At 41.2% G+C, this 24416-nt stretch overlaps 1 protein-coding gene across 1 annotated transcript; it reads right to left on the minus strand.

Moving 5' to 3' along the window:
- Positions 1-13165: 13165 nt before the first annotated feature.
- RSL1D1 (ribosomal L1 domain containing 1) lies at positions 13166-24410 on the minus strand. The gene is made up of 9 exons (XM_024571627.3): positions 24240-24410; positions 23358-23497; positions 21020-21158; positions 20323-20471; positions 20132-20233; positions 18082-18175; positions 17862-17987; positions 15727-16026; positions 13166-13775 (listed from the first exon to the last, which is right to left on the minus strand). Exons 1-9 carry the CDS (start codon positions 24336-24338, stop codon positions 13449-13451), a joined length of 1476 nt encoding a protein of 491 aa, XP_024427395.2. The 5' UTR covers positions 24339-24410; the 3' UTR covers positions 13166-13448.
- Between the last annotated feature and the right edge of the window lie 6 nt (positions 24411-24416).

Here is a 24416-nt window from a genome sequence, read left to right on the forward strand (position 1 = left end):
AATGCCCTATTCTTATTTTCTTTATGTAGTACGTTCTCCTAATTATATGAAAATGTCAAGTACAAACTGAAAGATTTTTTTCTGTTTATTGCTCCCTGTACTGTCTCAGTCCCGTAGAATCCTCTGAGTGTGCAGATCATGGCAGAGGCAATCCTCAAATGTTCTAGCTTCTGAGTCTCCCTTATTTCCTGTGCGAGGCACTTGGGGGCTGTTGAGTAGGGGTTGTTCATGGGTGGGACATCTAGGAGGAGTAGGAAGCATTGTGAGTCATCTTTCATTGTGGAGTCCCCAATGTCAATCAGGGGAGAAGGAAGAACTTTAGTTGGGTATCTCGGGAAAGAATCTGGCAATTGTCTGCCTGAGCTGAAAGAGTGAGAGAATCAGCAAAAAAGGAAGCACAATCATGTGCGGTATTTATATTAATGACTGTGATTTTATAGAAATCTTGCCAACATTATGAGATTTGTTCCAACATATTTACCTCATGGATTCATGTACATGACAGATAGTTTGGTAAAATCAGGTTCATATGTGACCACACAGGCAGAATATTAAGGGGGTAAAAGGTGAGGAATATTTCCAAAAGAGAATCCAAAAGGGACAAGAAGAAAGTCAAGGGGCTGTGGGATAATGAGGGGACCTGGGCATGAAAGCATCAGAGAAATACATTATATTGGAGAATTTTGTGGTGAGGGACAGAAGAATAAGTGATGAATGATAACTGGAGTGTGGTGTGAGAATGGGGTTCCGGAGTGATGTTTTGGGGTCTCAAAGATGGCACTGGTGACATTGTACAGGAAACAACCATGGAAGTAGGTAACTGACAGGGAAGAGAAGAACAGGACACTGCAGGGGAGGAGGGCTGTGAGCCGGGTACTTGTGGTCTTGGATGGGTCGCCTCTGTGCACATAAAAACTGCAGGAGTTGACGTGAAGAGCCAGGGTGAGACACAGCGGCTGGATCTTCGATGATGGTAGGAAGAGAGAAAGAAGGGCGGCAGGTGCAACAGCCAGGGGGGAACTGCTGAGCCAGGTGACATGAAAGCAGAAAGAAAGAATTTTCACAGAGTCAATAGGGAACAAAAAAGAACATCCAAAAGCAAAGTTTTAAAAGCCAGAATTTATTTCTACTTAAAAGTGCTCAAGAGACTTCAAAAAGGCCTAAAGGCCCACAGATGTCCACGTTTAATGTAAGGTCATACTGAGGTGGTGTTTTCCGGTTTCTCCTTTACTAAGGTGTTAATTTAATCCTTGTTAATGAAACACCTTGATAATTCTTCGAGTTAGGTCTCAGTGATTTCCTCTAACTCTGGGTATCTTTCATAAATGGCCATCAGCTTATGAGCGATGAAAAATGTAATACCAGAAATAATCACTGTCATTGAAAGAGAGAAAGTTGTATGACTCAGATAGAAAGCCATCACAGCAATTCCAAAAATCAAAATGATTAATTCAATAAACAAACCAAAACATCTGCAGATTCTACTTGAATATCCTTTCTTCATTATTCTTCGAAACCAGGCCCAGTGATTATCAGTCTGAGTGGTGGAGATCACGATGCATGTCATCTGCAAAGACTAAGGCACAAAAAAATTAAGGTCAGATAAGTTAAAAGGTTGACGAGGGATCTCTCTCCTCATCTGGCATATATCTCTCTCTCTATATATATGTACATATATACATATATGTCTCCTCACGTGAGGACATTGTTTCATTGCTTTTACAGAGAGAGAAACATCAACGCCAGAAACAATTATCTATCGATTCCCTCCCATATAGACTCTGATTGGGAATTGAACCTAGAATCCCTCGGTTATGGGACTATGCTCCAGCCAACTGAGCCACAATGGCCAGGGCTTAATTTACTTTAAATACTGCTTCCACTAACCTTTATAATTCTGCCTATTACCAGCACCTGGGTCATTTCCAGGAAGACCACCTCTGAATCGGGACATAACCCATAGACCTGAAGTTTGCTAGGACGCATATAAACTCAGAAAAACGTTGCATTTAATTGGAATCTCAATCGTATTTGTGGCATTTTTAAGACTATTATACCAATTCATTTATACCTGGAATGAAACACAAAGCAAGAGCTCCATTAATTTAGACACAGACATCATGGCCACATGCTAAAGGCAACATGCACTTCAGGTAAAGCATAACAAGGTAACTGTGAACTCCTCCAGCACAGGGTCCTGTTTTTCTTTCCCTGTCAGTGGGAGAACCTAGCTGCAGTTTGACCTTAAGAGGGAAGAAAGCTTCTAGGTGTTTCCCACTGAAGCCCTTGTCCTTGCCTGAGTGAACTGAAGGGGGATTTTTAAATTCACCAGACTTCAATTGGGCCACTTGTGAGGGGCAAAGACAAGCCACAGGTAACTCTTGTCTTGGTTGACATTTTTCAGACAGAGCAGCTGTCTGCTGTCTCAGGACCATGCAGGACCCACCTGCAGACAGTCGTGGTGTTTAATTAATGTCCTGAAGAGCCACAACCTCAGCTGAATCAAGGGAGTCACCCCTGCCCTTTATTATTATCATATTTTTCAGGCATATAACACATTGGACCATGAATCCTGGTTCTGCACAAAATTTGCTTAAAGAAACAAACATTCCAAGAACATGAGCATATTTCAACAGATATTTAAGTAGCGGTGCTTTGCCACAGTATTGTAAAGTGCTTCGTGCTGGTATCTACCTGTGTTCATACTAGTAGTGGTGACCTGGTCAGATGAGGGAAGGTTCCACTCAGCTTCCACTCACTTTACCTCAGAGTTTCCCAACTTCCCTGACCATGAGAATCCCAGGGCTCTTGCTAAAAGTACAAGTCACTTGGTGCTTCAGGAAGCATCTGGCAGAAGGACCAGTCGTATGGACTTTCACAATACCCTGAATTGAGGGGCTTCTTAATACCAGCGAAGATCGCAGAAACACTGCTTAAACTCCTCCACTCTACCTCTCTTCATTCACAAATTCATAGAGGCAACAGTAGGCACAAAAGTAGCACCCATTTAAAGTCTACAATGAAGGCATCAGCACAAATGAGAGAAAAAAACACATCTATTGCCCCCCAAAGTTTCCTTGTAGCCCTTTATAAGCAATGCCTTCCTTCCTTCTATACCCAAGCAAGCACTGATCCGCTTCCTGTTACTATAGATTACTTTGCCTTTTATGTAAATAGTGTCGAGGTTGTAACCTTCTCGGCCTTGCTTCTTTTCACTTAGGGTAATTGTTTAGAAATTCACGTAGGTTGTTTTGAGTATTAATAGATTGTTCCTTTTTATCTTGAGTAGTATTACATGGCTTGGATATATCACTGTTTGTTTAGCTTATAATTTACAACCATAATTATTTTATAATTATTAAATAATTATGTAATTTTATAATTATAATCATATTTAATTATTTAGGTTGTTTCTAGTTTGGGGACATTACAAATAATTTAGGTAATTAGAGAGATAGAATAAATGATAGTTTATTAAAAATAAATTTTATTGACTAAAAGTTGAAAAATATAGACTGGGAATATAGGCATAAATTTAAAAGCCCCATTTATTTGGGAGAAAAAAAAAGACTATCAGAAAACCAATTGTCCCTATGTTTGGGAGTTGGTGGGCTTTGAATATTATTTTCTTACAGATATGTCATCACAGAAATGCAAGATATTTCAAAAATATCATGAGAATGTATCCTATTTCAATGATGGAAAAACCAAGACAAAAAATTTACAGTTGTTTTTACAACAATACCAAGGAATGGCCTGTATGAGACAGAAAGGCGGAATACCATCTTCTACTTCCTACTGTTTTTTGGAGGGATTTATCATCTTTTGGGACTGTATCTTCACTTCCCGTAACCCTTCACTGAGTTCCTGGGATATTGGTATCTCTATATAAAGGCAATTTTACTTTTTAATCATTTAATTTTTTATTACACTACAATACATATACCTTGGTGAAATTTTGCAAAATACAAAAAGATACAACTAGAAACATAGGTCATTGTTACCCCACCACTGAGAAACAATCATTGTTAATGGCGATTTTCTTTTACATTGGCTTCTTTTTGACAACAGTTTTAGGGATAGTAATATGTTCCATTGTCTTATTGTATTGTATCTTTTTTTAAAAAAACTCTATTGTTAGACACTGTTTTTAGGTTTTTTTTCCCATTGCAAATGGTTCTTCTTGAATATAGCCTCATATAAAATTTTTCGATTTTTTATTTCTGCTATCATTATTAATTTCTAAGAGTTGTTGCTTTTCTTACTGATTCTTTGTAACATCCTATATTTATTTCATGTATGCATCATGTCTCCTACATGTCTTAAAATGTTAACTGCAAGTTGAAAGTATTTTTTCTCCTTTGCTCCCTGCGCTGTGTGTCCTCCCAAGTCCTTTGAGTCCGCAGGTCACAGAAGAGGTGTTCCGAAAGATTCTTAGTCCCTGAGCTCTCCCTTCACATTTCAGAGCGAGGCACTCAGGGGCTATTGTGTAGAACTTGTTGACTGGTGGGATTTCTAGGGTGAATAAGTGAATGGGTATCATCCTTCCTATGGTGGGGTCCCCACATGTCGGTCAAGGGAGGAGGGAAGACTTCTCTTTGATCAATTATATTAGGAAACAATCTTCCAATCTCCATTAGGGCTGAAGGAGTGGGGATACACCCCAGTGGCAGGAAAGAAGTAGGGGGTATGATTTGAGGCGGTGGTCATGATTTTAGAAGAAGTCAGTCAACCTTTTTGCATGATTTGCTCCAAGATGTTTGAGTCTCTGGGTCCATGTAGTTTGATTAAGTCACGTTCCTATATCCCCGGATATGGAAATTTAGAGGGGGCAAAAAGTTGGGAGTATTACCAATGACAAAGACTCTCTTCGACCAAACTTTAGTCAGGGTCTCCTGAATTCTCTTCCCAACTGGGACTCAACATTTGCACCTCTATGTCTGTCTTTGTATTGCTTAACTTATAAGTTGCCATAGTGAGAAATGCCTACCCTTGATATCAGATCAAATTCCTCATCCCCCACCATCCTCCGGATGATGTCTGGTCCCCCTTTAGCTCTGATGTTTCCTCTTAGTAATTTTCCCAACCCCCACCCTGCTCCTTGGCTATAAATCCCCACTTCTACTTGTTGTATTCAGAATTGAGCCAGTTCTACACCGAGGTCTCTTTTCCCCTATTACCATAATAGTTCCTTAGTAAAATCTGTTTTTACCAGTTTACTGTCTGGCTCTGGTTTTCTCTGACAGCAAGGAAGAACCCAAATAGGACAAGAAGAAAGTGAAAGCCCTCTCATGTGGGAGAGTGAGGAGACCACGGCATCAGAGGGTTTGGTAACTCCATCGCATTTGAGAATTGTCAAGTAGGGGAGTGAGGGAAAGTGATCGAGAGTGATCGGTGAAGCCCGTGTGATAAGGAAGGACGTAAGGGAAGGATAAGGAGGGAATGAGGTGCCTGAAAGGAGGTCTTGGGGTCTTACAGGTAGCAGTTATGACAAGGTACAAAACATGACCACAGAGGTGGGTATCTGACGGGAGAAAAGAACAGGACACTGCAGGTGAGGAGAGTGTGAGCTGGGCACCCATGTTCTTGGATGGGTCCCTTATGTGCACATTGAAGTCTGTGGGAGTTGATGTGAACGATCAGAGAGAGAGCAGCTGGATCTTCGGTGATGGCAGGAAGAGAGCTGAAGAAACAGGAAGAAGAAGGAAACCGTAGCTGACCCTTGTACAACATGGGGGTCAAGGGATCTGACCCCCCATGCAGTCAGAAATCCTCATAAAAACTTTTGACTCCCCCAACATTTAACTACTGTTGACCAGAAGGCTTACTGATGACATAAACAGTCGATTAACACATCTTGTTTGTTCTATGTATTACAGACTATTCTTCTAGTAAAGTAAGCTAGAGAAAAGAAAATGTTATTAAGAAAGTCATAAGGAAAATACACGTACAGTACTGTACTACTTGCTGAAAAACGCACATGTAAGTGGACCCATGCAGTTCAAACCCATGCTGTCTATGGGTCAGCTGTGTTTCGGCATGAATTTGAGAGAGAGGACTTCTGCTGGAAGAAAGATTTCATACAGGCAGCAGGAAACAAGAGCATCCCAATCCAGAACAGAGCCTTTTAGAAACGAGAGCTTATTTCTATTTAAATACTACTCAAGAAACTTTCAGAAGGCTAAAAGGCCCAAGGGTATCTGGGTTTAATGTAATATAGCCAGGGTCTGGCTGTTGCTGCCTCTGTTTTGAAATCCTCAGGACGACCCCGGGCAGTTGGACGTCCCACTGATTCTCCTAGCCCAAGAGAGCCGTGCTTCTCTGTATTTTGGTGTAATTCATACAAGGCTGTGCCTCCAGTCATAACTGCAAAAACAATGCCAGAGGCAATCACTGTCATTGAGAGGAGCAAAGGTATACATAATCAGAGAAGAAAGTCACCACAGCAACTTGAAGAAATAATATTAATCCAGTATAGAACAAACAGAAACATCTGCAGAATTTACAGGAAAACACTTCTTGTGCTGTTCTTTGAAAACAGGTCCTCTGACCATGAGCTTGAGTAGCCAGAATCATACCAGGTCTTACCTGTAGGACACAGGTGGCCCACGGGCCAAACCCAGCCCTCCATCTTGTTTTATCCTGCCCAGCACCTTGTTTCTACCCAGTGGCAGCGCTTAACTGTTAAGGGTAGTTACATTTACACAGTCCTAAAATTACATTTGGCCTTTTGAAGGCAACCACGAGGCTGAGGTGGCCCCTGGTGAAAGTGAGTTTGACACCCCTATCTGTAGGATAAGGAACAGGACAAAGTTATCATCAGATAAGTCAAAGGTTGACCAGGAACCTGTCTCTCCATTCGGCATGACAGTGCTTTTAGATCAAGTTTTCAATTTTATACACTACGAGTAATCAAGTGTCCTGATGGTGTGATACAGAGGGCTACTTTGTGGACAACCTGAGAGTTGACATCTACAGAAGATGGCCAGAAAATCCAGGATGATGAGTATATATTCTTAATTCCCTCTAACCATTTCTTCGTGAAGCCATCTATCACAAACTTATGGATCATTTTCCAGAGAGACTGATACTGAACTGATGTATCCTGTAGACTTCAGGTTTGCTAGGGGACATGTAATGACTCAGGATTATACATTGCATTTTATTGAACTATGAGATTGCTATACTAGCCCTGGCTGTTGTGGCTCAGTTGGTTGGCATGTCATACCATAAAAAGAAAGGTAGTGAATTCAATTCCTGATCAGGGCACATGCCTAGGTTGTGGGTTCGGTCCCCAGCTGGGGCGTGTACAAGAGGCAACCCATCAATGTTCCTCTCACATTGATGTTTCTCTCCTTCCCTTCCCCTCTCTCTAAAATCAATAAGCAAGTCCTCAGGTGAAGATAAAAAAAACAATTTAAAAAAATTAAAGAAAAGATTATTATACTAATTCTGATATAGATGAACTGGAACACAAAGCAAAAGCTAAGTTAATTTAGACACAGACGCCATGGAACACACGTTAAAAGCAACATGCACTCCAGACAAAGCATGACAAGCCAACTGTGCACAGGGTCTTGTCCCCTCCTCTGCCAGCGAGAGGACCTGGGTGCAAAGTTTGCCATGCAAGAGGGAAGAAAGCTCCAGGTATTTCCCACTGATGCTTTGCCCTGGCCTGAGACTTCAAAGTGGTCTCTGGTGAGAGGCAGGGCTGAGGAGACAGCCAGCAACTTGTCTTGGTTGGCTTGGAAACAGACGGGCTGCCTGCTGTCTCAGGACCATGCAGGATCCGTCTATAGATGGACTTGGCTTCTAATTAATGTGGGTAAGAGCCATAACCTCAACTAACTCAAGGGAGTCACCCCTGGTATTTATTATCATTTATCTCTTATTTCTCAGGCATATAACCTGTTACCAGCAAATCCTGGTGCTAGAAATGTTTTGTTACATTTCAAGAAATATTCAAGAAGCACTGCCCTACCTCAAGATTATGAAGTCTTATGTTGTGATACCGACCCTGTTCATTATAATCCATTGGGAAGTTTTGTGTGTTGCTCAAATTGGAATCTATATGTCCCTCAAATGAATGGGTGTTTATATCATGAAAGTGAATGAGTAATGACTGGGTAACAAATGCTTTTACAAATAGATGTCTCTTATTCTTCACTATTAACAACAACAACAAAAAAATGGAGAAACAAATGGAGTTACCAGCTCAGTAAGAGTAACTCAGTAAAAGATCATTATGTAACTTTTGCCTGTAACCTTGAAATTCAAAGATCTCAGTGGCACAGCTCCAGTCAGGCCCTTCCTAGTCCTATATTTTTATGTGTGTGAACAAGATTGCTTTTTCTTCTAGGAAAAATGAAAGCAATGCCCAGGGAATATTTTTAGATATGTTTGACTTCACTAGTAAAAAGAAAAGAAAACTTTAACAACTTCCAATCATACCAGAACTTATAAAAATGGAGCTTTCTTAAATGCATTAAGTGAATCTACTTAAAAACAGCCAAGTACCCTTCAAGATGAAGCGTCAAACACAGTTACCTCTTCGCGTTTCTAGGAAAAAGGATCTTGATTGAATGATTGAAATAACATGAATTCTCATTGGCAGAAGTTTTCATACATCACATTAGTTTTTTAAAAAATGAATTAATCCAATAATGTAAATGTCTCGATTCTACAGATTTGGATGGAATTCTTAATGTGGAGAGACTGGGGCCAAAAGCATGTTATTCACTTGCTTCGGATGTCCTATTAAACCATGAATAATAAAAGGAGGAAATAAAAGATCTGGTTTACTCGTCTTCCAGTTGGCTATTCCACTTGGTTTCACCTGTGGATGATTTGGGAACGATGTTACCGAGTGGAGGCAACTTTGAGCTACCACGCTCCTTACACCAGTATTTCCCCACCCTCCCTTAGCACAGCGATCAGCGGCTTCTTGTTAAAAACAGATTCCTAGGTCCCACCAAGTCAGCAGGTCTGTAGTGGGACCAGGAGTATGCACTTTTCAAAAGGGCCATCCTCCTACCCCCAAGGACTTCTTAACATTTTCTGTGTTCTTAATGACAGACATTTAAAGGAGTAAAGTGAAGAAGGGCTGGCGTTTGTTTGTCCATTACAACACAATTTCATTAAAGAAAACTAGGAAAATACACACTGGACTAGAAGAAAAAAGACATACTTATGCACAGAAGACATAGAGATGGCCAATCAACGTATCCCACAGCAGCATCATCAGGGAAATGCACGCTAAAACGAGATGCCACCGCACACCTGTTAGAACGGTCAGCACCAAGTCCTGAGGAGGATGCGGAGCCACAGTAACTCCCACTCATTGCTGGTGGCAGTGAAAAATGGAAGGCCACTTTGGAAGACAGTTTGGCAGCTTCTTACAAAACCAAACATACTCTTGTATGATCTAGCAATCCCACTTCTTGGTGTTTATCCAAAGCAATTGAAAACTTATGCCCACACAAACCTGCACACAGATGTTTATAGCAGCTTTATTAATAAATGCCAAAAACAGCAGACAATACTATGCCAGACAATGGAATATTTTTCAGCACAAAAAAAGAAGTGTGCTATCAGGCCGTGAAAAGTCATTAAGGAATATCGAGTGCATATGACTGGGGTGGGGGGGACCAGTCTGAAGAGGCTGCATACTCTATGACTCCAACTACATGACACTCTGAAAGGTAAAACTATTGGGATGATAAAAAGATCAGTGGTTGCCAGGGGTTCTGGGGTAGGGTAAGAGGGGTGAATGGGTGCAGCACAGGTGACTTTTAGGGCAGTGAGAATATTCCGTATACTATCATTATGGATCCGTGTTACTATACATTTGTTCGTGTCCATAGATTGTGTAAAACTAAGCATGAGCCCTAATGTCATCTATGAACTTGGGGTAATAGTGATGTCAAGGTAGGCTGGCCAGTTGTAGGAACTGTACCACTCTTGCCCTGACTGGTGTAGCTCACTGGGTTGGGTATCATCCTGCAAAGGGAAGGGTCACCAGTTCAATTCCTGGTCAAGGCACATGCCTGAGTAGTGGGGCCAGGTTCCTGGTTGGGGGCAACTGCTTGTTTCTCTCCCTCCCTCCCTTCTCCTCTCTCTAAAAATAAATAAAACCAATCGTTAAAAAACTGTACCACTCTAGTGGGAGACATTGATATGGGGGAAGCTGTGCAACGTGTGGGGACAGGGAGAGATGGGAAATCTCTGTATCTTAATTTTGCTATGAACCTAAAACTGCTCTGAAAAGTTTGTCTTAAAACACACACACACACACATGCACAGAATACCTACCTACATTTAAGGATTGTCTATGTGTAAGATTAGGGAAAATGACTGAGTGGTATGAGGAGATGCAGAAACCACACTCTGAGAACGCCACTGAAGTAGACTAAGACTCAAGTTCAAAGCTGTGTTTTATGCATGTTTCCCAAGTGTAGTACTGTACTTGGCAGTTTGTGGGAACTTAATAGTTAAAGGACATGTAGGTATGTGGATGGTTGAATGAATAAAATGAAAACTGATTAACTTCATGGCTCGGTGGCTTAGATCAAAGAGTTTCTGGATGGGGTCATTGTAAGTTTGAGTACACTGGACGAATAGATTTTGAGGGAAATCTATTGAGAGAAAAGTTGAGTGTCTTGTCCTGGCCAGGTGGCTCAGTTGGTTGGAGCATCGCCCCACACACCAAAAAGTTGCCAGTTTGATCCCCAGTCAGGATGCATCCTGAGGTTTGGGGTTCATTTCCAGGTCGGGATGTGTATGGGAGGCAGTTCGATGTTTCTCTCCCTTCCTCTCTCCTAAAATCAATAAATGTATCATCGGATGAGAGTTAAAAAAAAAAGTTCAGTGTCTAATTCACATTATCAGTTAACGTCTTTTAGAAAGCTGAGAGACATTTTAGGTGAGATAAAATTATACCTATACCCTGATAACTTCTTGCAACTTCAGGTATAGTAAATGAGTTATACAAATGGATACTAATCCTTTTAAAATAATGTGGATTGACGTAAAATTTGGGTTTAAATATAACCACCTAAATAATTTGCCATTTTCTCTCTTTTGGATCATTATACTGAAATCATAAAAACCAAAACTTTGTTGTCTTTAATGCATTAATGTTATTATGATCCAAGAATGAATGAGACGTATGGCTCATTAAGTCCTAATTGGGAATCTTGGTGTTGTGACACTAATTATAAGCAGGGAAAATAGTACAACTTAAAGGGGAAAAATGTAAGTAGTTCAGAATCTTCAATGTTTAACTAAATGATAAAAAATGTCTTTCATATTTTAAACACTTAAACACACCCATGAACTGAAAAGCAGATAAAGGATTTTCGGTCTGGCAATCAAATAGTGTGCCTTAGCAATTTCTTTGCACCCTCACTTCAGTATGTCTCAAGGAAACTATAAAATACAATGTGGCCTTTACTAAACATTGGGTTGTCCAAAAAGTCCGTATCTTTCTTTCTGTAAAACAAAGGACACATTTTTCATTTTCACCAAGAACTTTATTGATTTGGGTATTTTGAGCATGTCAGCTATCTCCCGCTATTGGCGCCTAGTGGGTAGAGGCCAGGGGTGCTGCTAAACATCTTCCAATGCCTAGGACACCCCCACAGCAAGGGAATTATCTGGCCAAAATGTCAATAGTACCAAGAAACTTCACAAACCACTTTTGACACGTTCGATCAGTCACAGCACCTTCACACACTGCACAAATCTTTGTTTGCATTTCAGTTGCATTTTTACCTTTCCTGAAATAATAAAGCATAATACACTGAACATGTGTATTTTCTTCAATCTTCAATATTAAAATGGCTGCAGAAAAATTCAATTTTGTTTTTTTTTTCTTTTTAAATATACGCTGCTATGACAGTTGTCACAGTACAATCTAACAAAATTGTTTGGAATGAAGTTAGAGACAACTAAGCACTACTAGAGCCATTGTACAGAAAAAAACCTAATGGACAGTTTGGCCAACCCAATACTTGGCCTGTCTTAAATACATTTAACATTCAAGGCATTTAAAGATACTAAAATTTTGATGCTCATTAGTTCCCCCAAATCAAAATAACTAAATTTCAAGTATTTCTTCAAAACAAAAACGTTCGCAAATTTCTCCCACCAGCTCTGGGTTTGTCCACTAAATCTCAGTAGTATGGAGGACGGATCCAGAAACCCAGCACTGACTTGCAACGAAACATCATCGGCCAAACACCCAACCTCTTCTCTTAACCACAAAGGAGCTGATATACTGCGCAGATTAGCAGTACCCCTCTCGGCTGCCGCTGGGTAAGGTGTCCCCTAAACTTCTTAAGCCTTGGAAATCGAGCACCACAATTTGAACTTTTTCATTTGCAATCCTTCCCACAGAACCTAGTTTCCATGGAAAATGTTGATTAAGCTAATCCCCTACATTATATATTCATTTTTAAAGGTCTGTAAGAACAGAGGAATACAAATTATTTTGTATATTAGAGGCTTTCATGACTTAAAGTCAACATTACAGTTTAGTTTGTGCTGCTAAAAAGCAACAACTCTCAACTTGAATTGCCAAGAACCATAAAGCTTTATTCCTTGTCATTGTTTCTGAACCATGTGATCTTTGGAAGCACGTCTCACTCTGGCCTTCCTGTACTACAGTGATCCCGTAACTTCCTACTAGATGTGTACCCCAACTCCAACCGCCGAAAGGCTGCGTACCTGAGAAGTCATTTACTGCCTCAGTATGTATTCAACAATCACCCAAATGTAACAGTCTGTGCTTCCACGTTTCCTATCACAGATGTGCCAGATCTAAGTAAATCTATACAGGGTGAGGAGTAATCTGGAGGATGGGTGGAAGGCCTATGTTTTTTCTTGCCTCTAACAGGCGGGATTCAATGTGGTGTCTCTAGAAATGTTACCATGTTGATTTTCCTCATCAAATGTACGCTCAGTGGCTTATAACCTTGGCTGACCACCACCTTTCTAAGACCCACCAAGACAAACCAGCTCAGCGCGATGGGCCAGGGAACTACAATTTTCTGTTGATCTGCACGCAGTAAGCCCATCACTGGCTTCAGGACAAGCTGCGGAAATGTTTGCACAAACTACTGCTCTGCAGCCAGGTAAGGACAAAGTCACATCATAGCCATTCAAGTAAAACAAACAAGATATGGAATAGTTTACTCAGAAGCAAATGTTACACTTTAATAAAAGCACTGTATTTTCTACTATATTGGCAAATACACAGAAGAGCAATTTAAAACATAGATTCAAACTACTGTTCTTACACCCACGAACATACATTAGAATAACTTGTGGGGGTTTTAAACACATTTAAGTTGAGGCCTCACTCTCAGAGAAAACTGTGATAGGACCCGGTATTTTCCCAAAAGCTTTCCAGGCAGCTCTGATGTTTCCTCCCGGTTCAGTCACTGACTTTAGGTTGACTGGAGCACTTTCGGCTTTTTGGGCCATTGTTTGGGGGTGTGGGGAGCTTTCCTTGCAGACTTATTAGCTGTAGTGAAGAACTTGGCCTCTGGCTTTTTGGGCGTCTGTCTTGGGTCTTTTTTCCCCAACTGAGAGTTTCTCTCCTTCTCCACCTCTTCTTTGTTTCTTGGCTTCTTCCCTGGGCTTTTACCTGGACTCTTGGGTTCTGCTGCTTTCGGGGTCTCCAAAACTGGAACGGACTTTCTCTTCTTCCCACGAGGTGTCTTGGGACCAGGACTCTTTTTTGGAGACTTCTTTCCTGTGGCATGTTTTTGTATCTAAGTAAAAGAATAAAGTTAGGTCGGGAAAAAAGGAAACCAACGGACAATGTAACTCCAAGAATTACTGTTTTGACTATTTAGGTAACCCCCCAAAGGTACACCTTGGCACGATGAATTGAGCAATGGCTGTTCTTTTTGTCATGCAGACATTTTGAAAGGCAGTTGTATTCCACTATTCATGGATTACAAAGAGGGCCCTGGTGGTCTTCCCGGTCCAATCAAAGGAAAACCATCTTCCCCAAAGGTTGAGTGTAGGGCCTCCTAGAAGCAGCCACTGGTAGCACAGCAGGAAGATCTGTAACTTAATCCTGACTCTTACCTTCAGCTGTAAATTCCTTGCACGTGGGTTAAGGCATAGGGTTCCCAAACTCTGTGTAAAAACCAACTGAGCGGCCTGTTATAAAAACCCATTTCCTAAGTTTAATTTGAAGTTCTCTGATGAGTGTGTTACACGCCGGGAACCCTGAATTTTTCAAGCACCCTAGATGACTAGTACTGATGATTCAAGGACAACATTCTAGCAATGGACTCTGTCCAACAGGTCATGCAGACCTAAAAAAACCTAACCACCAACAAAACAAAATTTTGTTTCCAATAAATTATGGAGAATGTGAAAAACATCAAAAATACTAAAAACAAAACTTCTAATAACTTTACCACACCATATTAACGATTCCCACTTTTGCCCCATGAGTATGTATTGAAAAGCAAAGTATTACGCCCTTTCCCCAACTATTTCATTAGTATTTCCTAAGCACTATAAACTCTTACTAAACATTATTTCTAGTAACTTTACAGAAACTACTGCAAGGGTGCATAACACTGTTTTCATTTTTTGCCTCTACAGTGAACAATGATGGAACTTCCATATATTATTGCCGATTTATTTCCTAGGTGGACTCAAAGGGCATAAGCACTTTACAGCTCTTGACAGGCAAGACCGTTAGCTGTGCTTTGCACTCTTTCAATTCCAACATATTACCTGCCAGCCCCATGATAAGCAAACAGCTTACTTTTTCTAAAAACAATTATACTGCGAAGTTAGTATCATGATCACTTATGTTAACTTCAAGGACATTAAAAAATTCAGTAGTGCTTTGAGGGCACTTTGAAAGGAATGTTTTCACTAAGAGATATAAATTATAGCACCACTGAAGAGTTTAAGGGTCACTGTTAGGAGGAAATGCCCAACGGGTCAGGTGCTGCAATGGGCCCAGGATCCCCCAGTGCAGGCTGTGCCCAGAGGGGCCACGAGTCCTCTCTGCACCCATGGTGGGTAGGGGAGCCTTCGAGACTCTTAGGGACCTATTTTTCCCCTTGTTTTCAAGGTTTCCCCTTAATAGTTGCAAGGATACTATGAGTATGAGCAAAAGCATCATCAAAGGACCAAAATTTTAAAAACTCAGTTCTTTTAAATGACCTTCATTAGTAAACTCATGACGTCAGATTTCTGTTAAGACCCACTGGGGGATGAGGTGCTTGAAAGATTTCAGAGGCAGGATCCAGGACCCATGTTCCCCTGGTAAGTTTCCTAAGGCTAAGTATGTGGTGGTCCAGCACTCACCTTCAGAAACTGAACCACTGCCCCAATGCCCACCCCAGCCTGCTTTTTAAAACCACAGGTAAAGTTTCTCAGAATCATTAGTATGGTTAAGTCTCCCTTGATTCCAAGGTACACAAAGGTTGTGTTTACTATACACGCTCCAATATTTAAACAAAAGGTCAAGTAATTGATGGTAACTATCTTCTGGGTTCTTAGGGTTTGCCCTAGTATTTTTCTCTTTTACTTCAAAATCTTCGGTGGAACAGGTTTCCCTCCAAATAGAATTCCACAAACAGCGCCTCCCACCTGTGTTGCACTTCTTCCATCAACATTCAGCAGTGACTGCCTGACACACAGCGGTCACTGAATCAACCCACTGTGAATATTAAATACCAGTAAACATACTTCTATGTTTTCTTTGCAAGGAGTTTCTCCTATTGGAACCAGTAATGGAATTTCTTCTTCAGATTCATCTTGCACTTTTGGGGGGGCTTTTACTCTGCAGGGCTCTTTCTTCTCAGGCTTCGGGGTCTCTTTCTTTTGGGGTCCAGGGTCCTTTACTGGGCCACAGCTAGTTTTAGGGGCTGCCTCCTTTGTGGTTGGGGCTGACGTAGCCTTGCTAGTCTGTTTCGTTAGCTTTCTGTTTCTTTTCTTCTCCTTTCGTTTTTCATTATATTCTTTTCGTTTTTGTATTTTCTTTTCTTCCTACCAAAAAACCAAATGTAATTTTAGTAGGAGATACTTTAGTTGGAAAACAAACAATAGAGACTTAGCATCCGCAGTTCTGATTACTCATAAGCTCCCTGAAAGGACTTTGACCTGTATATACAAGCAAACCCCATTATCAGCTCTTGAACCCCATCTCCATTTTGTTTTTGAGTCATGGCCACCGATGCATTTTATGTGGTAAATTACTTATCAGTACTCAAAATCTGGGTATCTGAAGTACAGTCGCAGGTTTTGTCAAAGTCAATCTCATTATAGATGAGTTAAGAATTATCCTAGATTGCATAGTATGTGATGATGTGATTATATCTCAAGCTGTTACCAAAAAAAAAAAACCCCAACAAAAACAAAAAATCCTGACCATTCTTTTCCTACTTTAAGTTGCAGTTGCAAGTTAAAACAGTAAAAAATTCCAGAGGTCTGTAGTCCTTACCACAGAGTACTGTTAAATAACATCTATTGTAGCGTCCAAATTCCACTTTAACCAGCAAGTTCCTACATCTTTGCAAAGCCCTCAACTGAACCTGCTGACGGGGGCAAAAAATCCTGACTTCCTGCTTCCTACAATAGCAGTCTGTATTATTTCTGATCATCCTCCAAATAAAAACAAGTAAAAAGGCAAGGTAAAATATTTAAAATTGCTTTCCTTTTTCTCGTAAAAGCACCAATAAGCTAATTATACTGTAAGAAAGTAAAAACGTGGACCCCATGGAGTGAGCCTAGAATCCATTTTTGCCCGTTAGAGTATCTCCTGATTACTAACTTTTGTTTTAACAGCCATGTGAGACTAGGGGTTGGGGGTAGTGTGCAAAGGGCAATCAAACCCCAGCATCCACACTGGACAGGGAGTCTAAGAGGAACCCCCCTCACGGTAAGCTGGGGCCCGTGAGTTCCACCTTCAGGGCAAAGAGGAACAGAAACAAAGTCCTACAGGTTTAGCACCATGCTTTGTTTTGCCTTCAGGGACCCTCAAGCCTTGATGTGCTTTCCGGTGGTCCAAACTGAGAGCGCGCCCCCAGGTACCCAGCAGACATAAATGTCTCCCCCAGAGAAAAGGATCTTCACCCTACACCTCCAATTATTTCTACAAATAATTTCCCAAATGCCACAACCATCAGGCAATCAGAGAACCAAATACATAAGGAACCAGCGTTCTACTACTGGAATTAGCAGACAACTATTGAGTAATTATGCTTAACACTTCAAGAATCAAGACTACTTATAAATAACAGAAAACCAAAAGAAGCCAAGCCGATTTGAAGAAGAACAAAACATGTAACTTCTTGAAGTAAAAAAAGAAAAAGACCAAAGTTAAAAACTCATTGGACACAATTAACATGGATAAAGAATAAACAAACTAGGAGATTGGTCCAACAAAGAGCAAAAATTCTATTTTATCTGACTTTTTCAATAGCACCTATTAGCACCGAAAACCTACAAATCAAAAACAATAGGTACCTGTTAGCCTAATAGAATCTTAAGTTTTGCCCATAAATAAAGAGCTTAAACTAGATTTTGGTTTTCCTCTCTCTCTCAGCTCCCCTTGCCAATAAATAGAGCCTTTCTAAGCCTAATTAGACCTTTTAACAGAAATTAAAACACCTAACTTATCACAAATATATTTATATCCTCCTATACTTTATTCATATCATTATTAACTAACCTCACATATAAAGAGGCAACAATGAACACAAATGCATAGCCACTGGACAATGACTGAAAGACAAGTCATGCAGGAACGGCAACCGCGCTCTCCCTGGGCAGCATTTGCACCCTTGGTTTTAAGTCTATCCAGTATTTAAAACTCTACTCACTTTTTTCTTCTGACTAGGAGTGCACACTCCTTTGGCTTCATCCTGACTGCTGACAAATGAAGAAAAGACAGGAAGGGCAACTGACCTCTCAGTTTTCACATACAAGAGTTTCACACTCTCCCACTTCTGAAACAAATGAAAAGAAGAGTAGTATAACCTACGCATGCTTTGTTGCTTTTACATGAACAATCAATCAGTTGATGCATCTGCAAGACTATACCTCCGGCAATTTCTGTGACAGCATTTTCGTCACAGCAACGACGTTTTCTGTGATGTGCTGAGCCTGCATTCCAGTATGACCGATGCGTATAGAGCTGAAATTTAATAAAGTTTCAGACAAACAAGATTTTTAAAAATAATTCTTCAAAATAAGGCACAGGCAGGTATGTGAAAAATATATACAGTCCTAAAAAAAAAAACACAGGTCCACTCAATCAGCCCACAGCTTTTCTGAGGACAACTACCTCTAGCAGTGACCGCTCTCCAAAGGAAAGAGTCCCAGGAGGGCTACTTGCTTTGTCTTCAGAGTCCCACTGCCCTGACCCAGCTGCCACCTCTAAAACAAGGAGTTCTCCTCCCTCCTAAGAATCAGTCTTCATGCCGAGAGCATGACCATCCCTTCAGTTGAAGCAAAGTGCAGACATGAGCCAACTGGGAAGCGGAAGTGCCCAATGCTTAGCCACTGGGCCCACCCTCCCCTGCCAGTCCCCATCTTCCCCACGATGGGAGCCAAAGGGCAGGTGTCCTAGAAGCAGGGTGACAGGGGCTGGTGCTCCCACCTCCCTCCAGACAAAGAAGGGGCTGTGACCATCCTCTGTGCCCACTGACACCTACATGAAAGCACACCTTTGCTTTGCAGATGGAAAAATAGCAAGAAGGGAGGGGGTAGGGAGGAGGGAATGAGGGAAAGAGGAAGGGAGGTAGACATCGAGGGGAAGTTAAGGAAGGAGATGGTGGGAAGGGGAGAAGGAAGATAGAAAACTACTATGTTAGGAAAAGGTGGGAATGGAGATAAAATAATGATTTAGGTTTTTGTATTGCTTTTATTAGTTGTCCATAATGTTTCTTAATCTGTAGATTTGGCTTGGAAAAACCTCAGGGGCAGAAAACTGCTACTCCTTTATCTGGCTGCATGGTGCTGTCCTCTTCTCCCAGCTACTCACTGATCCCATGAACCAGGCCTCTGACCTTCTAACTGCTTCCCATGAGCCATTACATCCCAAAGAGTAGGGGTCCAGGCCTGATGAACACCACTTTGCAGTTACCTAATGACACCCGATTAAGGGACTTCCCATCTGAAGGCAGAAGGTCTACACCAGAGCTCACCTGTCTTACTCAAATTCCATTCAGTCCTACTTGGAAACACTCTGCTAAGGGCTGGCCTCCCTGGTGCATAGAGTTAAGAAACCCTGGTGATCTATTTTATGGTATGTGTGACCCTGGGTTCACATGGACTCCTGGGTATCTTTGGGAGGAAGGACCATACTCTACAGCTCTGCCCCACTGGCAGTTGCCCAAACCCACATCACAGATGCCCAAATCAGCAGTCTAAATATTTTACAAAATGATTCTGAATATGTTTAAAGCAAGACTGAGGTAGATCTTCACATTAAAGAATATGATGCTGGTAACATGAAAGCCCAGAGCCACTGACAGTCTCTAAGCATTGATCTTATTCTCTTTGCTATCCTTCATCTAGAGGTACCCTATCTAATATGTTAAGTATTAGCCACTAGGCACATGTGCCTATTCTAATTTAAATCAATTAAAATCCAGTAAAATTAGAAGCTTGGTTCCTCAGCTGCAGCAGCCACATTTCAAGCGCTCACCAACCATATATGGCTAATGACTCCTGCAGGAAGTCCTATAGACAGCACTGTTCTAGAGAACTGAATACTTCTAAGGCAGGGGTATCAAACTCATTTTCACCGGGGGCCACATCAGCCTTGCGGTTGCCTTCAAAGGGCCGAATGTAATTTTAGGACTGTGTAAATGTAACTACTCCGTAACAGTTAAGCGAGAGCTCGGCGCTGCTGCCAGATAGAAACAAGGTGCCGGCTGGATAAAACAAGGCGGAGGGCCGGATTCGGCCTGCGGGCCTTTTGTTTGCCACCTGTGGTCTAAGGAATGAATTTTAATTTTGACAGAAGGATCTGGTTTCATTAGCACTACATTGTAAAAATGTTTATAAAATCATTATTAAATATAAGATTAAACACAGCTACACATTACCAATTGCTCCACATTGCTCCACACTGCCTTTTACCAACCTGCAAGAACCACTTTTAGAGATGTTTAAGACAGTTCCACCTATCGACGAGCTGATCTCTTTGGAAAGATTCTTGGCTTTAAGGTTTACAGGTACTGGAACTCTGTAACAAGACGGAGGCATTTAGAGCACAATGCGCACACACCTATAAATTTTGCGCTGCTCAACTCCAGGCACTGCTCAGAAACTTACTTCTTTCTCTTATAAAAATGTCTCCCGAGGTGTGAGGGTAAGAGCCGCCTGATTCTTGCATCAGTAAGGAAGAGGTCGAAACTACCCAGGAGGCGGAGTTTGGCCTCATAGGCTTTATACTCCTTTTTTAAAGTTCGGAAGGGGATAACCTAGAAAACATAGGACACAAAGAGTTAAGGAAATGAATAACAGCAAATAGAAATATTTGGGCAACAATTTGTATTCAGATTTTAAAATGTCCTAGAGCCACTGCTTAGTGAACACGGGAGAACCTAAAATGTGCCAGGCACTATGCTAAATGCGGGGAACATGAAGACAAATGATAGGGGACCTCAGCTAAAGAATCAATAGCAACAACTGCAAAACAGGGTGAGAAGTGCCTAGTCCGAAGCAAACACAGGATGCTCTGGAAGTACAGGGGAAATGACATAATGGAGCAACTATGTCAAATCTTCAAGAAAGTTACTGATGTTCACAGTGAGCTTTGGGTCAACAAACCTAGACGGCTCAGCCATTATAGGAAAGATGGAATATGCCCTACCTAAAGTCAAGGAGAAAGAAATTAAAAATTAAAAAAATTAAAACTGGTAATTAAATTCTCAGGAGAGAGATACTAGGCAATGTAGCAATGTATTACTTATCACTCCAACTGAAACAAATCTTTTAATTGTCTTGAAAATATTAACCTGCTCCCTACCTGAGAAATGGTTTTAACTCCATGGTTGTTTAAAAGCTTCTTATAAAAACATTCTGTCTTTTCAGGTGTTACATTGGGTTCGTCCTTAGTAAATAAACAGATATCTGCTAAATCTGATCGAATACCATGAGGCAAGGACCTGCAAAATACATGAGAAGGAACCAAGCAATAAAGCATTATTACACACAGAACGTCTGTTTATACTCCACGGATAACACAAGAAATTTATTGTCATTTCAACAGACTTCATTCATGCTACTTAATACTACAGCAAATACTATACTTGGAACATCTAAAAATATATTTGGTTTTCAATGGTACAGAAGAGAGTTTAAGGTCAAGTAAGTCACCAAATACCCATAGGGCAAAATATCAATTAATATTTGGGATATAAAAGAGTCCAAATACAAAGACACCCAAAATAGTTCATATGTAAAACTATTATTTTATGTGTTGCTATATATACACATGTCCTATAACGTGCTAGAATTGATTTTCACCCAGACAATTCTGGTTCATAATGCTGCCTTGCACAAAACTCTGGGCTCACTCCAGAAACAACACAGCTCTTAAGAGGTGAAACAGAACACATGGCGCAAACCAAGAGAGACCAGCAAATGTACCATTATTGTTGTGTTAAGATTTTTTTAATTTTCCAATTTTTAAAAAAAATTTTATTGGTTGATTTTTAGAAAGAGAAACACTGATTTGTTCCACTTATTTATGCATTCATTAGTTGACACTTGTATGTACCCACACCCAGGATCGAACCCACAACCTTGGCGTATCAGGATGATGCTCAAACCAACAGCTACCTGGCCAAGGCATATGTTGAGTCTTAAAAAGAGAAGAAGTTTTGACGCACTTACCAGGCCTACATGTTCTGAGGAAACAGTTCCTTAGTTTAAGAAGAGAGAGCAATACACAGTAGCACGACTTGCCAAATGAGATGGGAAGTGCTGTGAAGCTGGTAAGTGGCAGAAATCACTAAGAGGAAAGCAGTTGGGAAAATATTCTATAGACAGTAAGAGGGCTTCCAGAAGGGAAAACTGCTTAAGTAAAGGTGTGGAATAAAGAATGCAGGAAGGATACATAAAGCAATAACTAAGGCAATCTGGCTGAGGCAGGTTTGTGAACATTACTTAATGGAGATTCTGAGGATCAACAGGATCTTTCTAATTTGCAATCATTCCCACCACCTATACTGCTTTCTTCAGCAGAGCTGGCTTTCTGACACTTAGGAAATGAGAGTCTCTGCAGAGAGGCAGTGTTATTACAGTGTTATAGAATACAGGACACCCAGTTAAATTTTAATTACTTTTAAAGTAAAAGTAGGTCCCAAATATTACATGGGACCTATTTATACTAAAAAATTACTTGTGTTTTTATTTAAGTCTGGTCATTGCAGAGCGGGCATCTCTGACCTAACAGTTCTGCAATAAGAATGTGTAATTACTGCCCTGGCTGGTGTAGCTCAGTTGTTTGGGGCATTGTCCCATAGCCAAAAAGTTGTGGGTTCAATTCCTGGTCTCAGGGCACTTGCCTAGGTTGCCCCTTCAACCCCCAGTATGGGTGCATATAGAGCAGCCAGCTGGTGTTTCTCTCTTGCTTTGATGTTTCTCTATCTCTCTTCTGCTTTCTCTAAAAGCAATGAAACAACGACCTCGGGTGAGGATTTAAAAAAAAAAAAAAATGTGTTAATTTCATTGGCTTCTTTTCCATAAGGAGTCTGCTGTCAAGTTTTTAACAGTATAAAGAACAAAGTCCAGGATATCAGGGTTTAAGCTTGGAACTACCTTAATATGGAAAGATAAATCTATTCTATGAAAGCACAAAAGCTGTTTAACCTATTCTAACCTTTATTTTCTCAAAAACCGGGTTTCAAATTCAACAGAACTGCTTAAAATTGTCCACCAAGCCTCCAGAAAACTGGTGAAATTTCTAGAAAATTTAAGCCCATCTGAATCCCTATTTTTCCCCCCAAGATTCTGTTTGTTTATTTTTAAAGAGAGAGTAAGGAAGGGAAAAAGAGAGGAAGAAAAATGTCAATATGTGGTTGCCTCTCGTGTGCCCCGCCACTGGGGACCCATCCTGAACCCAGGCAAGAGCCTGGAGTGGGAATCGAACCTGAGACCCCCTGGTTGGGAGGCCAGCATTTAATCCACTGAGCCACACCAGCCAGGGCTGAATTCCTATTTCTTTAAGGCACAATTATTTGTATCAACTTGGATTTTTATTTTGAGTTTGCAAAGTTTCCACTAGAAACTAAGTTGTAGTTAAAGCTACACAGAATTAACAAAGCAGATAAAAAGAGCAAAGGCAGAAAACCAGAACTTACAATCTGACCCTTAGTTCTTTACTTGGAATTTTCCATAATACCACCATTAAAAAGAAATTTTCTTTCTCGTTCAAAAGCAATCCATTTGCGTTTTTCCTGGACCTGGAATGTGCCAGCAGAGCTTCCACTGCCTTTCTGATCTGCAAAGTGGAAATACACAAATAAACTAAATCTCAATCTAATTTAGCATTTTCCCTCTTCCGACACCCTTTCCCTTTTTTTTTTCTGCTTTTTGTTTTCCTATTACTGTGGAGTAATAGGCAATCTCCACAATAATAGCTATTAGGACCCTGCAATTTGTAATCACAGGAATGTAAGAATCCATCAGAAACCACTTAAGTATCCCCTTCTAACACTCATCTGAAAAAAAAAAGTGCCAGATGGAACATGCTTCTGCCGTTCGTGACGAAGGCAGTAAACAGGAGAGACTGGGTAGTAAATGCGCGACACTCTGCAACTAGCATTTACTGAGTGCTTACTATGTGCCAGGCCTTTGGCTACAATCCTTTACGTGCATTACCTCCTCTGATCTGGAAAGCGGAGGATAAGAGAGCCGATTTTATATACTAGATAACCGAGGCTTGCAAAAGTAAGCGACTTAGTCGTAGTCAAACGGTAGGGAAGGAGAGCCTGGTACATCTCACCCCAGAGTCCTACACTATACCTGCAATGCAACTCAAGAGAGCCAGGCCGCAGGGCTGGGATAAGCGGGCACCTACCCGCGTGTCTAAAAGAGTGGGCAGGTTGAGAACACTGCGAACCAGTGACCCTTTCAAAGTTCCGGGGGCATCCAAGGAGGCTCGGAGTCCGCCTCTGGCACCCCCTGCATCACTAGGCCACGGCCACCTCGTTTCCGTAACCCCCTCCCCAAGGGACTCTCACCTGCCCTTTATCCAGCTGTTCCAGTGCGGCTGGGGTCGCTGAGGTCGGGGCTGAGGTTGCGGTTGAGGTTGCGATGCTAGTTGAAGCCGAGTCCTCCATCTCTCTGTGTCTCACCTCGTGCACACTCGCGCGTAGGTGCCCACAGTTAACTCTTCGTGCGCACGCGCGAGCCCAGGC

This window comes from Desmodus rotundus, chromosome 1 (assembly GCF_022682495.2).
Source record: "Desmodus rotundus isolate HL8 chromosome 1, HLdesRot8A.1, whole genome shotgun sequence".
Lineage (NCBI taxonomy): Eukaryota > Metazoa > Chordata > Mammalia > Chiroptera > Phyllostomidae > Desmodus > Desmodus rotundus.

Bases quoted from the DNA above. Each gene is read 5' to 3' on its own strand.
- RSL1D1 (XM_024571627.3), bottom strand. From the start codon at position 24,338: ATGGAGGACTCGGCTTCAACTAGCATCGCAACCTCAACCGCAACCTCA. The intron at 23,498-24,239 runs GTGAGAGTCCCT...TCCACTTTGCAG, and splicing joins AACAGCTGGATAAAGGGCAG to ATCAGAAAGGCAGTGGAAGC. The intron at 18,176-20,131 runs GTTGGTAAAAGG...ATTAAATTTCAG, and splicing joins TCTAAAAGTGGTTCTTGCAG to CTCTATACGCATCGGTCATA.